At 48.9% G+C, this 20609-nt stretch overlaps 1 protein-coding gene across 1 annotated transcript; it reads left to right on the top strand.

The window, feature by feature from the left end:
• Nucleotides 1-274: 274 nt before the first annotated feature.
• IGSF23 (immunoglobulin superfamily member 23) lies at nt 275-19382 on the top strand. Its single transcript, XM_059153185.1, has 5 exons — nt 275-551; nt 10482-10808; nt 12904-13176; nt 15493-15646; nt 17949-19382. Exons 1-5 carry the CDS (start codon nt 488-490, stop codon nt 17980-17982), a joined length of 852 nt encoding a protein of 283 aa, XP_059009168.1. The 5' UTR covers nt 275-487; the 3' UTR covers nt 17983-19382.
• The last annotated feature ends 1227 nt before the right edge of the window (nt 19383-20609 follow it).

The following is a 20609-nucleotide window of genomic DNA, read 5'->3' as shown; positions in this document are numbered from 1 at the left end:
ACCCTCATTTTACAGAGGAGAAAAGTGGAGACTCTGAGCTGATAGTCATGGAGTCTGGAGCCAAGTCAGGAGGCAAGAGAGGCCCCTGCCACCTCCTACGTGATGACCTTTGGCCATTCCTCTCTGGTGTGAAGTGACAGAGGCGGGACAATTCCGCCCCACCCTCCATCTTCATCATTCTCCGCGGCAGAAGGGCTAGAAAGGGGGGGGGGGCAGGGAGGGAAGAGAGCAAAACCCCAGAACCTCTCCTCCCAGAGTCCCATCCCTGCGTGCTCCCTACCCACCACTACCATTAACCCAGTGATGGAGAAGAGTGCAGGTCTGGGAGGTGAATCCCCAGCCAAGAGCAGGAGCCAGGCAGGGAAGCAGGGGTGTGGCCAGGACAGGGGCAGGGCCAAAGTCACATACTTGACTGTGAAGTCTGGAAGGCCCCACTCCTGACAGGGCGACCTCCCCTGCGCGACGCCACACCTGGACAGAACGCAGCATGAGGTGTCCTCCGGACGCCAGACCGGGCCACAGCCCTGCCTGGAAGGGGCTACTTCTAACAGGTGCGTAAGGAACAATGGGTTCACCCACAATTTGGGGACAGGGAGAGAGTCTCCCCAGGGAGACTCTCTATCCAAGTCAGAGTTGCCCCCTCTCAGAGCTCTGCCTCTAGTCAGTTGAAAGAGACACAAGAGCTCTTGAGGTCCCCCAAGAGGCTGTGCTCTTTTTATTTATTTATTTTTTAAGATTTTTAGAGACACAGTGAGAGAGGGAACACAAGCAAGGGGGGGTGGGAGAGGGAGAAGCAGGCTTCCTGCTGAGCAGAGAGCCCGATGCGGGGCCCGATCCCAGGACCCTGGCATCAGGACCCGAGCTGAAGGCAGAGACTTAACGACTGAGCCACCCAGGCTTGACCCTTTTTATTTACTAAGGAAGGAAGTGAGGCTCAGAGAGAGGCAGTCAGCTGTCCAAGACTGCAGGCTAGGGAGGGTAGAATCAGATCTCAGGACCAGGACCACCCCCACCCAGCCCTTTTCCACTGAGCACCATGGCTCACCCCAGCTAGCTACATTCAATAATATTTTTTAAATAATAATAATAAGATAGGGGCACCTGGCGGGCTCAGCTGGTTGAGTGTGGGATTCTTGGTTTTAGAGCAGGTCACAATTTCATGAGTTGTGGGATGCAGCCCCTCCTGGGGCACCACACTCATCAGAGAGTCCACTTGAAGATTCTCTCTCTCCCTCTGTCCCTCCCTCCACTCACATGCTCTCTCTCTCTCAAATAAATAAGTAAATCTCTTTTAAAATAATAATAATAATAATAGGGATTCCTGGGTGGCTCAGTCAGTTAAGCAACTGCCTTCAGCCGGGGTCATGATCTCGGGTTCTGGGATGGAGCCCTATGCCTGGCTCCCTGCTCAGTGGGGAATCTGCTTAAGACTCTCCTTCTCCCTCTGCCCCTCCCTGCCCATGCTCCTTCTCTCTCTCAAATAAATAAATAAAATCTTAAAAATAATAATAAAAGAGTCATAATATCAAGAGATCACATGACTGACTTCTCCATGCCATTCTGTTCTAAGTGCTTTCGTGTTGTAACATATAATTCTTTTTTTTTTTTTTTTGCTTTGCAAAAAAGTTTTAATATAATTTTTTTTATTTTTTATAAACATATATTTTTATCCCCAGGGGTACAGGTCTGTGAATCACCAGGTTTACACACTTCACAGCACTCACCAAAACACATACCCTCCCCAATGTCCATAATACCACCCCCTTCTCCCAAACCCCCTCCCCCCAGCAACCCTCAGTTTCTTTTGTGAGATTAAGAGTCACTTATGGTTTGTCTCCCTCCCAATCCCATCTTCTTTCATTTATTCTTCTCGTACCCACTTAAGCCCCCATGTTGCATCACCACTTCCTCATATCAGGGAGATCATATGATAGTTGTCTTTCTCTGCTTGACTTATTTCGCTAAGCATGATACGCTCTAGTTCCATCCATGTTGTCGCAAATGGCAAGATTTCATTTCTTTTGATGGCTGCATAGTATTCCATTGTGTATATATACCACATCTTCTTGATCCATTCATCTGTTGATGGACATCTAGGTTCTTTCCATAGTTTGGCTATTGTGGACATTGCTGCTATAAACATTCGAGTACACGTGCCCCTTTGGATCACTACGTTTGTATCTTTAGGGTAAATACCCAATAGTGCAATTGCTGGGTCATAGGGCAGTTCTATTTTCAACATTTTGAGGAACCTCCATGCTGTTTTCCAGAGAGGTTGCACCAGCTTGCATTCCCACCAACAATGTAGGAGGGTTCCCCTTTCTCCGCATCCTCGCCAGCATCTGTCATTTCCTGACTTGTTGATTTTAGCCATTCTGACTGGTGTGAGGTGATATCTCATTGTGGTATTGATTTGTATTTCCCTGATGCCGAGTGATATGGAGCACTTTTTCACGTGTCTGTTGGCCATCTGGATGTCTTCTTTGCAGAAATGTCTGTTCATGTCCTCTGCCCATTTCCTGATTGGATTATTTGTTCTTTGGGTGTTGAGTTTGCTAAGTTCTTTATAGATTCTGGACACTAGTCCTTTATCTGATATGTCGTTTGCAAATATCTTCTCCCATTCTGTCAGTTGTCTTTTGATTTTGTTAACTGTTTCCTTTGCTGTGCAAAAGCTTTTGATCTTGATGAAATCCCAATAGTTCATTTTTGCCCTTGCTTCCCTTGCCTTTTGCGTTGTTCCTAGGAAGATGTTGCTGCAGCTGAGGTCGAAGAGGTTGCTGCCTGTGTTCTCCTCAAGGATTTTGATGGATTCCTTTCGCACATTGAGGTCCTTCATCCATTTTGAGTCTATTTTCGTGTGTGGTGTAAGGAAATGGTCCAATTTCATTTTTCTGCATGTAGCTGTCCAATTTTCCCAGCACCATTTATTGAAGAGGCTGTCTTTTTTCCATTGGACATTCTTTCCTGCTTTGTCGAAGATTAGTTGACCATAGAGTTGAGAGTCTATTTCTGGGCTCTCTATTCTGTTCCATTGATCTATGAGTCTGTTTTTGTGCCAGTACCATGCTGTCTTGATGATGACAGCTTTGTAATAGAGCTTGAAGTCCGGGATTGTGATGCCACCAACGTTGGCTTTCTTTTTCAATATCCCTTTAGCTATTCGAGGTCTTTTCTGGTTCCATATAAATTTTAGAATTATTTGTTCCATTTCTTTGAAGAAGATGGATGGTACTTTGATAGGAATTGCATTAAATGTGTAGATTGCTTTAGGTAGCATAGACATTTTCACAATATTTATTCTTCCAATCCAGGAGCATGGAACATTTTTCCATTTCTTTGTGTCTTCCTCAATTTCTTTCATGAGTACTTTATAGTTTTCTGAGTATAGATTCTGTGTCTCTTTGGTTAGGTTTATTCCTAGGTATCTTATGGTTTTGGGTGCAATTGTAAATGGGATTGACTCCTTAATTTCCCTTTCTTCTGTGTTGCTGTTGGTGTAGAGAAATGCAACTGATTTCTGTGCATTGATTTTATATCCTGACACTTTACTGAATTCCTGTATAAGTTCTAGCAGTTTTGGAGTGGAGTCTTTTGGGTTTTCCACATATAGTATCATATCATCTGCAAAGAGTGATAATTTGACTTCTTCTTTGCTGATTTGGATGCCTTTAATTTCCTTTTGTTGTCTGATTGCTGAGGCTAGGACCTCCTCTAGTACTATGTTGAATAGCAGTGGTGATAATGGACATCCCTGCCGTGTTCCTCACCTTAGCGGAAAAGCTTTCAGTTTTTCTCCATTGAGAATGATATTTGCGGTGGGTTTTTCATAGATGGCTTTGATGATATTGAGGTATGTGCCCTCTATCCCTACACTTTGAAGAGTTTTGATCAGGAAGGGATGCTGTACTTTGTCAAATGCTTTTTCAGCATCTATTGAGAGTATCATATGGTTCTTGTTCTTACTTTTATTGATGTGTTGTATCACATTGACTGATTTGCGGATGTTGAACCAACCTTGCAGCCCTGGAATAAATCCCACTTGGTCGTGGTGAATAATCTTTTTAATGTACTGTTGAATCTGTAACATATAATTCTTAACCCTATGAGGCAATGGCTGGATGATCTCCACTCTATGGTAGGGGAAACTGAGGCACAGAGAGGTTATGTGCCTTCCCCACGCCACCCAGCTTAGAGGTGGCAGAAGGAGAATTTGAGCCCAGATGTTCTGACTACCAAGAACACACTTTCCAAAGATGGCATACACACACCTCTCAGAAAGTGAATGAACTGCCTCCTTTTCCAGGTCTTAAAAGGTCTGGTTCCATGTAGTTTCAAAACCCCAAGCGCCACCCTATTTCAAGTTTCACCTCATCCCCAGCTCAGGCCTGTGTCTGACGGCAGTAAGATTGTAGTGGGACATGGTGGGCCTCGGGCCGATTTCTCTGTGTGTCCTTCCTCCCCACCCAGAGACATGGTCCGTGGCCTCCTCGGGGCCATGGGCCGAGAGGAGGAAGGCAAGGAAGGGAGCAGGAAAGCTTCTATCTGGCTACTGTACTTGTAAAGAGTGAAGGCCTTCTGTGTATGGTTGAGGAACCGTTGCGGGATCTGTCGGGGGGCAGGGGACACTTTGAAGACCCTTGACACTGCAGACTATGTTCCTGGGGCTCCATGAACTGGGCCCCACTAGAGGCTCGCCACCATCTCCCAGCGCCCTCCAGCCTCTTTCTGCCAAGGTCAGCCCCTTGGGAGCCCCATCCCAAGAGGCTCTTTGCCAGACGGCCTCCACCTGGCTCCCTGCGGAGGCATCCGCCACTGCCTCATGGGAAACATGAGGACACCTCTGTTGTCCCACGGAACGCTGGAGGCGTGGGTCATTTCCACTCTGGCCTCCATTCCCTCGGCCCCGCAGGCCCTTCCCTCTCCATTCCTCACTTGGAGACCTAGAGGTCTAAGTCCCTGCAGATTCCAGCTGACGCATTTCTAGTTCTCTGGGACAGGTTCCCTTGGAGTCACCCTCACTTGGCCTGCGGAGGAGGAAAGCCCCAGGACTCCCCTCACCCCTGGGAGGAGGGCTCGAAGTTCATTCTCAACTCTCCCCCAGAGAGTCTCACTCTGGGCCTCCCCCTCTTCTCCAGGGGCTCTTGGCCTCCATTCCCGTAGACTGGCAAGCGCTGGAATGGCCGAGGCCGGCAGAGCTAGTGACGTAATCCCTGTTTTGAGACCTCAGCTGGGCATGAAGGGTCTGGGCAGCTGCTCTTCCGCTCTCAGCCTCTGGGACCTCTGCGGAAATTTTGAGAGCCTGAGGAAGTCAAGTATAACATCTCGCATGTGTCTCTATATTTAACTGCCAATTCGGGAAGTGTCCCTGACTGAAATAGCCACGTTCCTAAAACCTAAGAGTTCTGGAGTCATCTCGATGGTTCCAGCTCTGAAATTCCATCCTTCATCCTGCAGACTTAAAATATATGTGTGTGTAAATATAAAAAATCTATATAATATACCTGAATGAGACTGCCCCCAGCCCTGAAAATTCATGATCTCACTGAATGTCAGACACTGCTGTGAAATGATTACGATCAAGCACCTTCCTTGAGGTGAGCAGAGAAAACTGAGGCTTGGAGCCCAGAAATAGTAAGTGGCAGAGTCAGGATTACAAACCAGGCTCCAGTGGCCTCCAAGTCTCCACGTGAAACCATGGTTCTTTTTTAAAAAAAAAAATTTTTTTAAGATTTTATTTATTTATTTGACAGACGGAGATGACAAGTAGGCAGAGAAGCAGTCGGGGGGGGGGGGCGGGGGGGAGCAGGCTCCCTGCTGAGCAGACAGCCCGATGTGGGGCTTGATGCCAGGACCCTGAGATCATACCCCGAGCCAAAGGCAGAGGCTTTAACCCACTGAGCCACCCAGGCGCCCCTGAATCCATGTTTCTACAGCAGCTAAAGGAAGGGTCCCCAAGATGGGAGGTCTCCTTAAGGTGCCTTGGGGACACTCGTGGAATCACCAGGGACCTGCAATGGTGTCAGAGTCAGAACTTTACCCCCAACTGCAGACCCGGTGACCTGATATCCTCCACTTCAATTACTTATTCAACAAACACCCCTGCTCTCTTGGGGCTCATGGTCCAGAGAAAAGACAGACCCATCCCCGAGTGCGTAGGGTAGGAATGTGGGGGCCCAAAGAAGAGGGCTGAGGCCTAAAGCTGGGGAGGTGCTGGCCAGGGAAGGCCCTTTCAAAATAAGAGCTCAGGGAAATATGATGTCAGTTTTGCAGACTGAATCCCTGTGTCCTTTGTTTCATAAAAAGGTAAGAATGCAGACTTTTTTCCATCAAAAAAAGCGCAACACCCTGAGAGCTCCCATCATTCCATCTGCTGAGGTCCCTGCCTGGACACTGTAGCGTCCATCACCAAGCATCCCTGAGGGTCAGGGAGGGGTTCAGAAGGGGGGTGCCTGGGCTGAACCTGGAATCACAACTGGATGAAGAGATTCTAGGTAGAGGGACCCACACGTGCCAAGGCCTGGAGGCCAGGGCAACTGCACAGAGCTCAGTCTGCCTGACGCAGTGAGGGAAGAGTGGTAAGACGGGCGTGGAGATGTAGGAGGGTGCTAGGTGAGGGGATCTGTGCTGTGTCCCGAGAGCACTGGGGAGCCACAGAAGGCTTATGAGCAGGGGAACAGAAAAGTCACACCAGAGGTGCCTGGGTGGCTCCGTGGGTTAAGTGCCTGACTCTTGATTTTGGCTCAGGTCATGATCTCACAGTTGTGAGATCAAGCCCCGTGTGGGGCTCTTGCTCAGTGGAGGAGGCCACTTGAGATTCTCTCTCCCTCTGCCCCTTCCCCAACTCTCTCTCAAACAAATCTTTTTTTAAAGATTTTATTTATTTATTTGACAGAGGGAGACACAGCGAGAGAGGGAACACAAGCAGGGGGAGTGGGAGAGGGAGAAGCAAGCTCCCCGCTGAGCAGGGAGACCAAGGGGGGCTTGATCCCAGGACCCCGGGATCATGACCTGAGCCAAAGGCAGAGGCTTAACAACTGAGCCACCCAGGCGCCCTGAAATAAATCTTTTTTTTTTTTTTTTTTTTTTTTTTTTTTTTTTTTTTTTTTTTTAAATTTTTTATTTTTTATAAACATATATTTTTTATAAACATATATTTTTATCCCCAGGTCTGTGAATCACCAGGTTTACACACTTCACAGCACTCACCAAATCACATACCCTCCCCAATGTCCATAATCCCACCCCCTTCTCCCCAACCCCCTCCCCCCGGCAACCCTCAGTTTGTTTTGTGAGATTAAGAGTCACTTATGGTTTGTCTCCCTCCCAATCCCATCTTGTTTCATTTATTCTTCTACCCATTTAAGCCTCCATGTTGCATCACCACTTCCTCATATCAGGGAGATCATATGATAGTTGTCTTTCTCTGCTTGACTTATTTCGCTAAGCATGATACGCTCTAGTTCCATCCACGTTGTTGCAAATGGCAAGATTTCATTTCTTTTGATGGCTGCATAGTATTCCATTGTGTATATATACCACATCTTCTTGATCCATTCATCTGTTGATGGACATCTAGGTTCTTTCCATAAAAATGTAACCACTTATTGTATTGGGGTTTTTTTTTTCTTTCATTTTTAAAAGTCATATTTACAGCACACCAAGGACTTGCGATTACAGAAGCAAGAACGGTTAACAGTGATAGTGATGATAATCATAATGTCAAGCACTGATCTGGCCGTCTCCTTGTTGGGACACCGTGCTAAGCCCTTTACAAGCATAAGATCAGGGCTTTTCAACATCGACACTACTCGCGTTTGCGGTCCTGTGCTTCCTTGTCGCCAGGGCTGTCCTGAGCATGCTGGAGGCCAAGCAGCCTCCTTGGCCTCTACCCACTGGGCTCCAGTAGCAGCCCCCCCACCGTCATGACAACCAGAAAGATTTCTAGATATTGCCAACGTCCCCTGCGGGGAGCACATCATCCCCAGTTGAAAATCACTGGAGGCATTATTATTCCCATTTTATAGATAAGGAAACTGATGCTCAGAGAAGATAAGTAACTTTCCCAAAGTCACTAGAGCTAATACGTTTCAGGACATGCACGCTGGCAGTCCAGTTCTGGATCTTACACTCTGGTGTGTGTGCATTTGTGTGTGTGTACATGTGTGTGTATGCATGTATGTGTCAAAGACTACTGAGAACATTTATGCTCTCTTATTTCCTTTATTCAGAATTTAATTTTTGAATGGGTTTTACGTTCCAACGCTTCAAATCTCAAAGATACAGAAAAGACCTCGTGAAGTCTCTGTCTACTTACCCAGTACCTCTGATCCTTCTCTCCCTGCTATCACACACAGAGAGCCACTGTTTTTGTGTTTCTGGGGTTCCTCTGCATGTTTATAAGAAATGCAAATGATATTTACTTTTCTTCCGTTTTTACACCAAAGGTAGCACACCATAAGAACTAGCCAGCAGCACGCATTCCTTTCTTAACTACATACTCTGGAGCTCTTTCCTTCTCAGTTCATGCCATTCTTCCTCCTCCTTTTGTACAGGTGTAACATTCCACTGTGTGGACGGACCATAACTTATTAATCCTGTTTCCTATGGGTGGGCACGTGGGTATTTCCAATCCTTAGCCATTATAACTAAGGTGTGGCAAAAGAACCCTGCCCATTAGTCATTTTATATTGAGAAGGTATATCTGTAGAACACATTCCCTGACATTTAATTTCAGGATCAAAGGATATAGAAGGGCACCTAGGTGGCTCAGTTGGGAAAACGTCTGCCTTGGGCTCACGTTACAATCTCAGGGTCCCAGGATCGAGTCCCATATTGGGCTCCCTGCTCAGTAGAGAGTCAGCTTCTCTCTCTGCCTGCTGCTCCCCCTGCTTGTGTGCGTGCTCTCTCTGTCAAATAAATAAATATAGTCTTTAAAAACAATAATAATAATATGCATTTCTCTGACCATGAGCACAACTGAGCATTTTCCCAATGTTGACACATCTGAATTTTCTTTTCTATGAATTGCCTACCCATATTCTTTGTATATGTTTCTGTTAGGTTGCTGATATTTTTCTTACTGATATCTCAGAGCTTTTTACATATTAGTGAAATGAGCCCTTGGTCTGTGAGATCTGTTGCAAACCGTCTTTCCTGGTATGTCATTGTTCTTTTGATTGGTGGGTGGTTATTTGTTGTTGTTGTTTTTCACTTGGCCAAAGTGTTTTACATTTTCATCTCAGTTGTTTCAGTCTTTTATGGCTGGACCTTGTGTTCTTACTGCAACAGCCATTAATCCAATGAGAGGCAGAAGAATGGGGTGGCTGGGTATGTGCATAGGGTCTGAAGCCAGACCTCAAGGATTCCACTCTAAGCACTAAGCCACGTGGAAATTTAATTAAAGGAAGTAAGAACAACTGGGGATGATAGGAGCACACTCACCCTCTACTTTACTGATGGAATTTTGCCTGCCTGGGTGTGGATCACAGCCCTGCTTTTACCACCTAGGACATCCTAGACAATGGTCTTCAAGTCTCTGAACTTCCATTTCCTCAGTCCTCTTGGGGGTGTAATAGTTGTGTCATTAAGGGTTGAGGCAGGAAAATGGTCTACTCAAAAGGAGTAATAGGGGAGGGTAAAAAAAGGGACTATTTGCAGAGGTGTAGACAGGGCATAGATAAACCCATCTGAGATCGTGCAGCACCCAGAGGCTAGCCATGGCAGAAAGCTCTTACCTCCTCTGTGCTAGAAACCCTAAGAGGAAGACCAGACCCCCCAAACCCAAAGACAATGGTATATGGAGAGGGACCAGGAGCTCTAATAGAGGGACACGAATGACTGGTGTTGATGGAGCAGGGAGGGAGTTGGGGGACCAACTACCTCAAGTTCACTCCCATTGGCAAAAGCCAACCTGAAGCAAAAGACACAGGGACCTGACAATGCAGATCAAAGAAGTCAGCCTTCCAGAGCAGGGCAGAGAAGGTCAGAAAATGGATCAGCAGGACTCCCTGAGTAATGCGTGGTTGGTGGCGTCGATGAAGGAGTAAGATAATAAAGGTTCAGTGCTTAGAACAGTGTCTGGCTTGTGGGAGGTGCTCAGTGAGTATTTCCTTTTATTTCTTTTAAGATTTCTTTATTTGAGAGAGAGAGAGAGAGAGAGAGAGAGAGAGAGAGAACAAACAGGGGGAGGGGCGAGGAAGAGGGAGAGAGAGAATCCTCAAGCAGACTCCCCGTTGAGTACAGAGCTCAAGCCCAGGACCCTGAGATCATGACCTGAGCAGAAGTCTAGACATGTGACCAACCGAGCTGCCCAGGTGCCCCACACCCCCATACACCATCTCTGTTATCACCACTGTTTTCCACACTCAATGTGCCACACTCCTCACCAGCTCGGGAAGGGTTACTTGCTGGGGCAGCATTTCGCCTTTGGTCCCATTTGCTCCCTCTGCTTTCTCCTCTCCCTTCCTACCTCCTCCAAGGCATCCTGATCGCCTCCTGCACCTGTTCTGCCTCCTTGGAGCCGCCCGCCCCTGCATCTCCAGACGCCCTGACCGAAGGAGCCAGCGCCCGCCTGCCTGTGTCCGGAAGCCCGAATGATGTTCTCTCCACTTCTTGGTTCCGAGGGTACAATGCCCAGCAAGAGACTATGATCTTCTCCCCTGAGGGCTTCCCAGGGCCCAAACACACAGGCCAGGATACGCCGGACACCCAAAGCAGCCTGATCATAGTAAACCAGACAGTTCAAGACGCAGTGCTGGAAACCAACAGAGGACGCAGGAGTGCAACAGAGCAGATAGCTGACCTGGGTGAGTGGGGCCCAAAGGGACCAAGTTCTCAGGCAGAGAGACCAGTGTGGGCAAGGCTGGAGGGTCAACAGAGATCTGGGAAGCATAAGAAATTGGGAGCAGAGCCGTGTAGGGGGTGCGGGCCATGAGAGGCTTTGGGAGGTGGACAGAGCTGGTGGTCTGCAGCACTGACTGTGCAGGGCCTGAGATTTCCACTCAACAAAACACTTACCAGCGCTGATTCTTGCGTATGCATCAAATCCTCTTTCAGTGCTTCTCTGTCCTGGGTGAAGCTGGGCTCATGAGCAGAGTCATGGGAGAATCCAGCCTAGGAGACAGGTAGGGCTCACCAGGGGAGGGGCCATCTGAGCTGGGACCTGTAGGCAGCGCAGGAGTTGGCCTCAGGCCGAGCGGGAGAAAGTGCTCCTACAGAGAGGTGAGCTGGAGTAAACACCAAAATGCAGGACGGACTGGCTCCAACTTACTAAACTCTTACTACATACCAAACAGAGGGGACTTCACAACGACCCAAGAAAGCAGATGCTCTGAGCACCGACCCCACTGCACAGGTGGGGAATTAAGACCAAGAGGTGATGCCAATAGCCTGTGGTCACCTAGAAGCCAAAGGCCAAGCCGGGATCTATAAGACTTTTTATGGTCCTGGAGCTTATCTCCTTCCCCCATGACCTCTCTCGCCCAGCACCATCTTCAGGGTACCAAATGGAGTAGAGGTCCCCCATGCCTATGCCATGCTCAGCCCAGAGCTTGTGCAGACTCTGAAACCAGGACGGCCTTGCAAAGATGTGGTGTTCCACTTCTGACCAGCCAGGTGTCCTTGTTAATTGACTTCGCATCTGTGTACTTTAGTGTCCTCATCTATAAAACTGAGTCATGGTAGAACCTACCCCATAGCGTTGTTTTGAGGATTTCAGGAGTAAATCTGGTGTTCAGGCTTTGTTGATCATGACCCACCATGAGAAATAAACTTCACATCGTGACCCAGTGTGTACACATATACACACACGCACGCACACACACACACACACACAGGTAAGACATGTGTCATAAAATGCATTCTGATATTTTCTATCATATAATAGTTCATATCACATTTCAAGCGCTGATTATAACTTCCTAAATGATTTCATCCAAGCATGGATGGGTCTCACTCACTCATAACCAGCCATGAGTTAACATGTGTTTGGAATGGTGTCTGGCTCCTCATAAGAGCCGGATCCAAGTAGATACTACATTGATTCTTATTTCTACACCTGGAGTGCTCTTTCTCCTTCTGCAAGGCTTAGCTGAGACACCATCTCCTCCAGGAAGCCTTCCATGAGTTCCTGGTTGGATCTAAAGTTCTTTGCACTTTATCACATTGCACTGAAATTGGGAATCAACTCAGTGGGCAGGCTCCCAACACTCACCATGACATCAGACTTCCAGGTCCAAATACTCACTGTGCCTCTCTGACCACAAAGCCTGGGTCTAAGAACCCCTGGACCTCAAGTCTTTAACCTGGAAATAGAACTGTTATGGGTGCCCCATCTCTGTAAAGAGGGTTCCCAGCAGCCAGTGGCACAGGTCCCAAGCCTTGGAGGCCCTCCCTTGACTCCTCTCTCTCTCTCTATCTCTCTCTCTCTCTCTCTGTCTCTCTCCAATCCATCAGCAAATCCTGGGGGCTCTGCTTTCAAACTGATCCAGAATCCAGCCACTCCTTCCAGGTCCTTGGCCTCGCCCTGGGCCAGCGGAGGGATGGGCAGCTGGGATAGTTATACACCAGCCCATGCCAGTCATAGCGCAGTGCCCTGGCTGGGCTCATCTCCCAATTCTCTGGCCTGCTACCCTCTTGGCCGGAGCAGGCTCTGGCAGCCGAAGAAAGTGCCCGGACAACAGGTGCAATGTGGCCATTGGACATGGTGAGGGTGAGGGGCTGGGACGGGGGCGCCAACAACTACGCTACGGCCCCGTGCCTGGAGCAGCACTGACACCAATCAGCAACTGCAAACACACTTGTTGATGAATGAATGAATGAATGAATGAATGTTGGACAAGAGAAGTGCTTGGCCTCTGTGAGTGCTGCCCATCCACATGACCGTGCTCTCCGTTTACACAGCCAGCTCCAACGGGGTGATGCTGCTGACATTTCCCTACGACTCTGAGGGTATTATCCAGAGTGACCTAAACTACTCAGTGATCCTGGAGTGTCTGGCTTCTTCCATCACCCCCAAACCTGTGCTGCACTGGACCTTCAATGGGGAGCCCTACCAGACTGGGTCTAGGCTGATCATCCGGAGGCTGTCCTGGGAGCACCTGGGCACCTACGTGTGCACAGCCAAGAACAGCCAGGGACAGTACTCCTCCTCTCCGGTGACCCTCGCGCTGCCACGTGAGTCCCCCACTCCCACCCCAGACTTCTGCCTCCTCGGTTGCATTGAGTCACTTACACAGCAATCCCCTCTGAGTGCCCTTCTAGCCAAGATGTCGTCCTGTCCTTCCATCTGCCCGGCAGAGTGGGGACTATTAGCCCATTTTACAGAGGCTGCAGCTCACAGAGATGAACTCTATCGAAAGCTCAGCTCGGGATCTGGAATCAGTTGTTTGGGTGTCCCAGCTCCAACAATTTGTTGGCTATGTGAACTTGACTTCTCTAGGTCTCAGCATATATCTGCAACACACACACACACACACACACACACACACACACACACAATGCAGGTGGTAATGAGTGGTTCCCAGCACAGGCTTTGCAATTTGAATTCTGACTCCACCACTTCCTAGCTGTGTGACTTTAGACCACTTCCTTGAATTCTCTGTGCCTCAGTGTCCTCATCTATAAATTGGGAAAATAATAGCTCCCACCCCGAAATGTAGCTGTGAGCATTCAATGAGGAAGCGAACAGCTTAAAATCATAGTGCCCAGTGCTACTGAACGCTAGTGCTCAGAAAGCATGAGTTAGTTTCATAGCTGCGATTACCATTATCCATATTATTATTAATTTTGTGACCATAACTATATGCGGTGGCATGTGTGGAGCCCCAGGTGGCAGCTGGGATCAAGAAAGTGGTCTGGGAGAGGGTTAAGCCTGGGTTCAATTCCCACCCTTGTGCCTTCCTGGCCAGGTGATTTAGGATAAGTGACATCCCTTCTCCAGGCCTCTGTTTCTTCCTGGGTGTAACAGGAAGTGACAACAGGGGTGACTCTGTATACCTCCACATGACTGTCATAAGGAGCAGAAATAATACACGAGTGAGGCCAGCAAAACACTGTTATAAAGCAGGTGCTTTAAGGGTGCCTGGCCCGTTCTGTCAGTGGAGCATGTGAGTCTTGATCTTGGCCTTGTGAATGCAAGCCTACTTTGAAAAAAAAGAAGAAAGCAGGTCCTTTAGATAGCAGCTATCCTCATGAATATTATTTTTTGTGTACTTATCCATGGAGGACAAGAGGCCTGGAGTGAGCTAGAATGGTACAGAGAACCTGGCCAGTAGGGAAGCCAGGGAGGGAACTGGGCAGCAGGGAACACATGAGTCAAGGTCTAGAGCATGGGAAGGGCAGGGGTGATGGAAGGGCTGGCTTGGCTGGGTCTCAGAGAACTGCTACTTCTTCCCAGCCAGGCTCCAGTAGGAGCTTCAGGATTTGGTTTGGGAGTGATTCATTGGGAGAAAAAAGGTTTAAATCCTGTAGCAGTGGGGCGCCTGGGTGGCTCAGTGGTTTGGGCTGCTGCCTTCGGCTCGGGTCATGATCTCAGGGTCCTGGGATCGAGCCCCGCATCGGGCTCCCTGCTCCGCGGGAAGCCTGCTTCCCCCTCTCTCTCTCTCTCTCTCTCTCTCTCTCTCTCTCTGCCTGCCTCTCTGCCTACTTGTGATCTCTGTCTGTCAAATAAGTAAATAAAATCTTTAAAAAAAAAAAAAATCCTGTAGCAGCAGGGGACTCTGGTATGTTCATTGAGAAAGACCCCCTTTATTCATTCATCAACTGTACTAGAAATGTTTATTGGCTGCCTACTACATGACCACCCCATACTGGGAGGTGCTGGGGACATTCTGGAAGACAGTTCTGGCCCTGTCCTCAAGTAGTAATGTTTGAGTGAGGGACAGAGCAGTGGGGGACAGACCCTTCCACAAACAGTAATGGTCAGAGTGGGCAAGACTGGGGTGGGGGAGCCAAGGGATGTGGGACCCAAGGGGCCACCTGACCCAGCAAGTAGGTCAGGGAGGGCTTCCTGGAGGAGGGGACAACTGAGCTGGTACTAGGATACATAAGAATTATCCAAGCCAAGGGAAGGAAAATGGAATAAATTGCATCCAGGCCAGGAGGTTGGAAAGAGAAGTGAACTTAGAAAATTGAGTAGAGTCCAATGGAACTAAATTATAAAGGTGAGGAGAGAGAGAGGGCTGGCCAAGTGGCAGGGCATCAAAGGCCAAAATGAGCAATGCTTCCTCCCGAGGTCCTGGGAAGCCACAGAAAGGTTCTGAGCAGGGGAGGAACAGGGTCAAGTCTGATCTTTCCACAAACCTCTCCGACTTCTAGTGGTGGGGAAGTGAAAAGGGAGAGACTAGGGCAGGAAAGCCAGGAGGAGCCTGGAGTGGAGACCAGAGTGGGGAAGAGGGGGTAGACTGAAGACACATTTAGGGGGTGAAAGGGTGGGAGTGGGGCTGTGGAGGGAGGATGGCTCCTCCAGTCTTGCCCCTTCTTGGTCCCCAGAAGACAACGTGGATCCCACAGACGCTGAGCCCATCGAGCCAGACCCCGTCCTCTCGGTGTCAGGAGGAGGTGCCATTGCCCTCCTCTTGGCTGGAAATGTGGGGGCCGCGATGCTGATAGGAGGCATAGGCTTCATCATCGTCCAAAGCATAAGGTATGTGCTGTCCTCCGCCCCTGTCCATTGCCTGACGTGCTCAGTCCCCACGAGTCAGAGCTCACTCTGCAGCAAGGCAGAAGCCCAACTGGTAACCTCATCCAAGAAGCTTTGGACTCAGGGAAGAGAATACAGACACTGATGCACCCACCCAACGTGACGCCGGGGAACAAAGAGACAGAGAAGGATTCTGGAGCTCATCTGCCTAGGTTCAAACCCCAGCTCTATTCCTTACCCACAGTGATGCCATGGGCAAGTCACTCCTGTGGTCTGTGCCTCAGTTTGCCCATCTGCAAAATGCCATCCTCGGGGCTGTTGAGAGGATGAAACAAGCTAGTATTTCTACAGTATCTATAGCTGTGCCTGGGATGTGGTCCACACCATATTCGTTCCTTCTACAAGTATCGGCCCAGTGCACACTCTACCCACACTGGAGAAACCATGGGAATAGCAGCAGGAAGTCCTGGACTTACATGAACTTACATCTGAGTCAGAAACACGGGCAATTTACATGATGACCAAGTAAAATATAGATAGCATGTTGGATAATGATGAGTGCTAAGCAGAGGAGTAAGGCTGGAAGTAAGGCCAGGGTTGGTGGGGTACGGTTTAACTAAGTCACTGAAGGCCTCCCCAAAAAAGTGACATCTGAACAAAGACACTGAGCAAAGGAGGGATGGACGTCAGTGGATGTCTGGCAGAAGGGCATACCCAGTGGGGAAAACAGCCAGTGCAAAGGCCCTGAGGTAGGATTTGCCTGGGGCTGGAGTGGTGTGAGGAATGGGAAGAGAAATAGGCCATGGGAATGGAGGTAGGGGTGGACAGACAGCATTAAGGTCTTGAGGGCCCTATAAGGACCTGGTTTGTGTTCTGAGCGACACAAAAGCCATGGACTTACTCTTTGACTTGCATTTCAATCCTAGATGCATAGGTTATTACTGTAATACTATAATATCTTACCATGTATCGAGGGTCTACTATGTGCTCGCTAAACATTATTCTATTTAATTTCCACAAGAGCTCTGCAGATGTTGGGGAGGAGGGGGAGGAGGAAGGGCGGCTGTAGATAAGAAAGAAACTTGTTTTTGTCAAAGAGGAAATTAAGGCTCAGAGAGAAGTGACTGGCCCCAGACCCAACAGCTAGAGAGGGTTTCAAACCCAGAACCTTGCCTCTCTCCTAATTATCGCCCCTCACTTCAACTGCCTCTTTTCCTACCATAACAACACAAGCCTTCATAGTTTATGTACTGCAAGCTGACAAGGTTTGCAAAGGCCTTGTCCATCAACAGGGAGAGGCTGGGGCCAGGTGTCCAGTCCCGGAGTCCCATGTGGAAACTTGCAGGGGTGGAGGAGGGCCAGGCGGTTGCCTGACCGCCCCGCACCACCCCCCCACAATCACCCTCATCACTGTAGCAGCTGCAACTTCCCGGGTCCTCGGTAAGTGCCGAGAGCCTTCAAGTCAGAGCCACTCTGAGGGACAGGGACGTTCTTGTCCTCATTTTGCAAGTGAGTAAACCAGAGAAACTCACCTTGCCCAGGCACGCGCCTCTGACAAATGGCTCACCCCGAACCAAGCCCAGATCCACATCCAAAACCACGTTCTTAGAGAGGAAGCATGATGAGACATCCAGTCCCTGCCTCCACGGGCAGGGAGGAGGGGTCACTTCCGGTCCTCCCACCATTTTGGCCAAGGTGTACAAGGACGTATGAGGACGTACGAGGACATCTGAGGACGCATGAGGATGTACAAGGACGTAAGAGGACGTACGAGGACATATGAGGACGTATGAGCGCGCATGAGGACGTACAAGGACAAATGAGGGCGTACGAGGACGTACGGGGACGTCTGAGGATGGACGGAAGTGACGTCAACCAGGAGGAACCAGCCTCTTCCAATCATGGCAGCTTTGGAGATGAGATCACGAGGACAGGCGTGGCTGTCTTGCCCCTCCCAGTGGGGAAGAGCAGTGCTGGGGAAGGAAGGGTATGGGCTCAGTGGGGGAGCCCCGCACACTTTCGCCACGAGAGCTCCCTGTTGTTTGCAGTTAGGCTAACTGAAGTTCTGAAGCCAGGCTAACCCTCTGCCTTATCAGTAAAACAAGGATCATGGTAATTCCTACCTCCAAGGGAAGGTGTGCGGATTACAAGACATGGCAGGAGTGAAACATGGCAAATAGTGCCTGGCAGTGGTAAAGCTTTCATAAATGTCTTTCATAAACGTCACATTAATGATGACCGTGATGATGATGATGATGATGATGATGATGATGATGGCGATCGATCCATCTCTCTCTCATTATAGGTCTAACAGACAAAGAATACGGTCATGCTGCTGAAGTGGGCCTTTGTCTGTCAGCATCAGAGGTGATCCTGGGAAGGGCAACGAGAGCATCCTGGGGCTGGACAAGATGAAGTTCCTGGGGGCTCCAGATGAGACCTCCTCCGTCCTGATGATTTGTCTTGGGATGTTCCCATCTTGCTGAGAGTCCCAGAGACTGCCTTTCTCTCCCTCACCCTAGCTGCCGGTGCCCCATCTGCCTAGCTCATCAAATCCCTGGAAGCCACCTACACAAGTAGGCCATACTTCATAAAAGTCATGGGCTGAAAGCAAAGGATACTTCCTTAAGTGGTTCAATAAAAACAAAAGGAGGAATTTAATATAAGGATCTGGGAAGATTTCCAAAACTAAGGACCTATCAGTTAGCACTTGCTGTGTAACAAACTACCTCTCCCCGCTCCCAACCCCCAGTTTAATGGCTTGAAAAGACAGACATGGGTTTAGCTTACAATTTTTGTACAATTTTGGGCTGCGTTCAGCTGAGCCGTTCTTCTGGTCTCTGTTGGGCCCACTCATGCACCTGTGACGAATTGGCAGTTTCCCAGGGACTGGCTGGGCTAGGACAATTGTCTGGAATAATTCACCTGTCCTCCACATCATCTCTCATTCTGTAGCAGGCCGACCCAAGCTTGTTCACATGGCAGAGGGAGGATTCCAGGAGTAAGAGCACAGGGGCAGTGCCTCTGAGGGCCAAGGTTGAGAATGGCAGTCATCATTCCTGGGGCACCTGGGTGGCTCAGTTTGTTAAGCATTTGCCTTTGGCTCAGGTCATGATCCCAGAGTCCTGGGATCCCAGAGTCCCTTGTTGGGGCGGTCCCCTATTCAACAGGAAGTCTGCTTCTCCCCTGACTCGTGCTCTGTCTCTCAAATACATAAAATCTAAAAAAATAAGTAAATAAATTAAAAATACATTAAAAAATCAAAAAAGAAAACCAAGGATGGCACATCATTATTTCTGCCACATTCTTCTGGCCAAAGCTAGCCGCGCTGCCAGTCCAGATTTGAGGGGTGGGAAAAAGGACACCGCCTCTTGGTGAGAAGGAAAGAATCCATGGTTCTCTCTCTCTGCCCGTGGGTGCTCAGTGTTTCTCCATCCATGTGGGGAAAGACACAATCCCATAACTTCTGAGACCACTGAATTCCTTCGCCTTGTCCCTAAAACCCCTGGAGAAGACATCCGATTGGCTCACTCAGGTCAGGTGTCAACCACGGTCCCATTCCTGTGGCGGAGGTGGGGGCCAGGAGGATTTGTACAAGCAGAGTTCAGAGGCTCAGCCCTGCCTGTGGGGTTTGTTGCTCATAAAACTGGGGAGGTTTTGCCTTGTAAACTGAGCAGACACCCCAAAATGTCTTCTACACATGCAGTTTATTTTTGCTCTTTTTCAAAACAAAACAAAAACCTGGACACAGAGAAGTGAGGGAGGTGGTCACAAGCTCCAAAACTCTGTGGCCCATTTTTTAAAAGATTTTGTTTACTTGTCAGAGACAGAGAGGTAGAGAGAGAAAGCACAAGCAGGGGGAATTGGCAGGCAGAGGAAGAAGCAGGCTCCCAGTGAACAAGGACCCCCCACACACACACAATGCGGGACTTGATCCCAGGATCCTGGGATCATGACCTAGGCCAAAGGCAGCCACTTAACCGGCTGAGCCACCCAGGCTTCCCTTCATGGCCCATTTGTAAATAAGACTGACCGCTTGATTTTGAGCTGTTGGAGAATCCCAGTAGATGGCAGGAGGAGGGAAAAGGAGTATGAATGAAGCTTTGGCTGGGGAGCATCCCTGCTTTTGTGACTAACAAAAAACCAACTACCACATCATTATGATTCACAGTGATAGGAGCAGACCTGGGTGCAAATGTTGTCTGCCGAGGGCTGTCTCTGTGTCAGCAATACACTATGTACCTTTGATGATTCATGGGTCATATCTTCTTCACTGAACCCACTGAGGAAAGGAGAACCTCCCTTTTCCTGACAAAGCAGGGGAGGCTCAGAGAGAGAGTGACTTGCCCAGGGTCACATGGGGTAGCACAAAGGGGAGCTGTTCTCCAAGCCAGGTTGCCTGGCTCTGAAATCCCTGTTCCCAATTACCCCGCTTTCCTGCCACTCCCTCCTTAGGGCCAGAACCCCCTCCCCCTTCTTTCATGAGCTCCCCCCTCCTATATCAGGTAGTGGTCATTGTGCTTGAGTACACAGGATAAAAGTGATGCTCAGAGAGGCCAAGAGATTGGCCCGGGGCAACACAGCCATGCATGATCTCAACTCAAGTCCGCCCAATTCCAAAACCCCTGCCTTAGACCAGTGCTGTCCCACAGAACTCTCTGCGGTGATGGGTATGTTCTATACTTGCACCATCCAGTACCTGTGGATACTGAGCTCTTGCAATATGGATAGTGTAACTGATGAACGCAAATTTTGTTTTTAATTCAATGTAATTGCCATTTATATTGCCACCTGTGGCAATATAAATATAAATGTGGCTAGTCGCTATTATACTAGACAGTGCAACTCTAACTCCTCATTGTTAAAAATAAATAAATCCTCCCAGGACCCATATGTGTCAATCACTGACTCTGGGGTCCTTGCCCTGGTCTGTCCAAGGGCTCAGATTTGCTTAGAAACCCCTAAT

The sequence above is a fragment of the Mustela lutreola genome, chromosome 16 (genome assembly GCF_030435805.1).
Source record: "Mustela lutreola isolate mMusLut2 chromosome 16, mMusLut2.pri, whole genome shotgun sequence".
Taxonomy (NCBI): domain Eukaryota; kingdom Metazoa; phylum Chordata; class Mammalia; order Carnivora; family Mustelidae; genus Mustela; species Mustela lutreola.
Note: the sequence above shows the minus strand (reverse complement) of the source record. Positions and strands in the feature narration are given on the sequence as shown.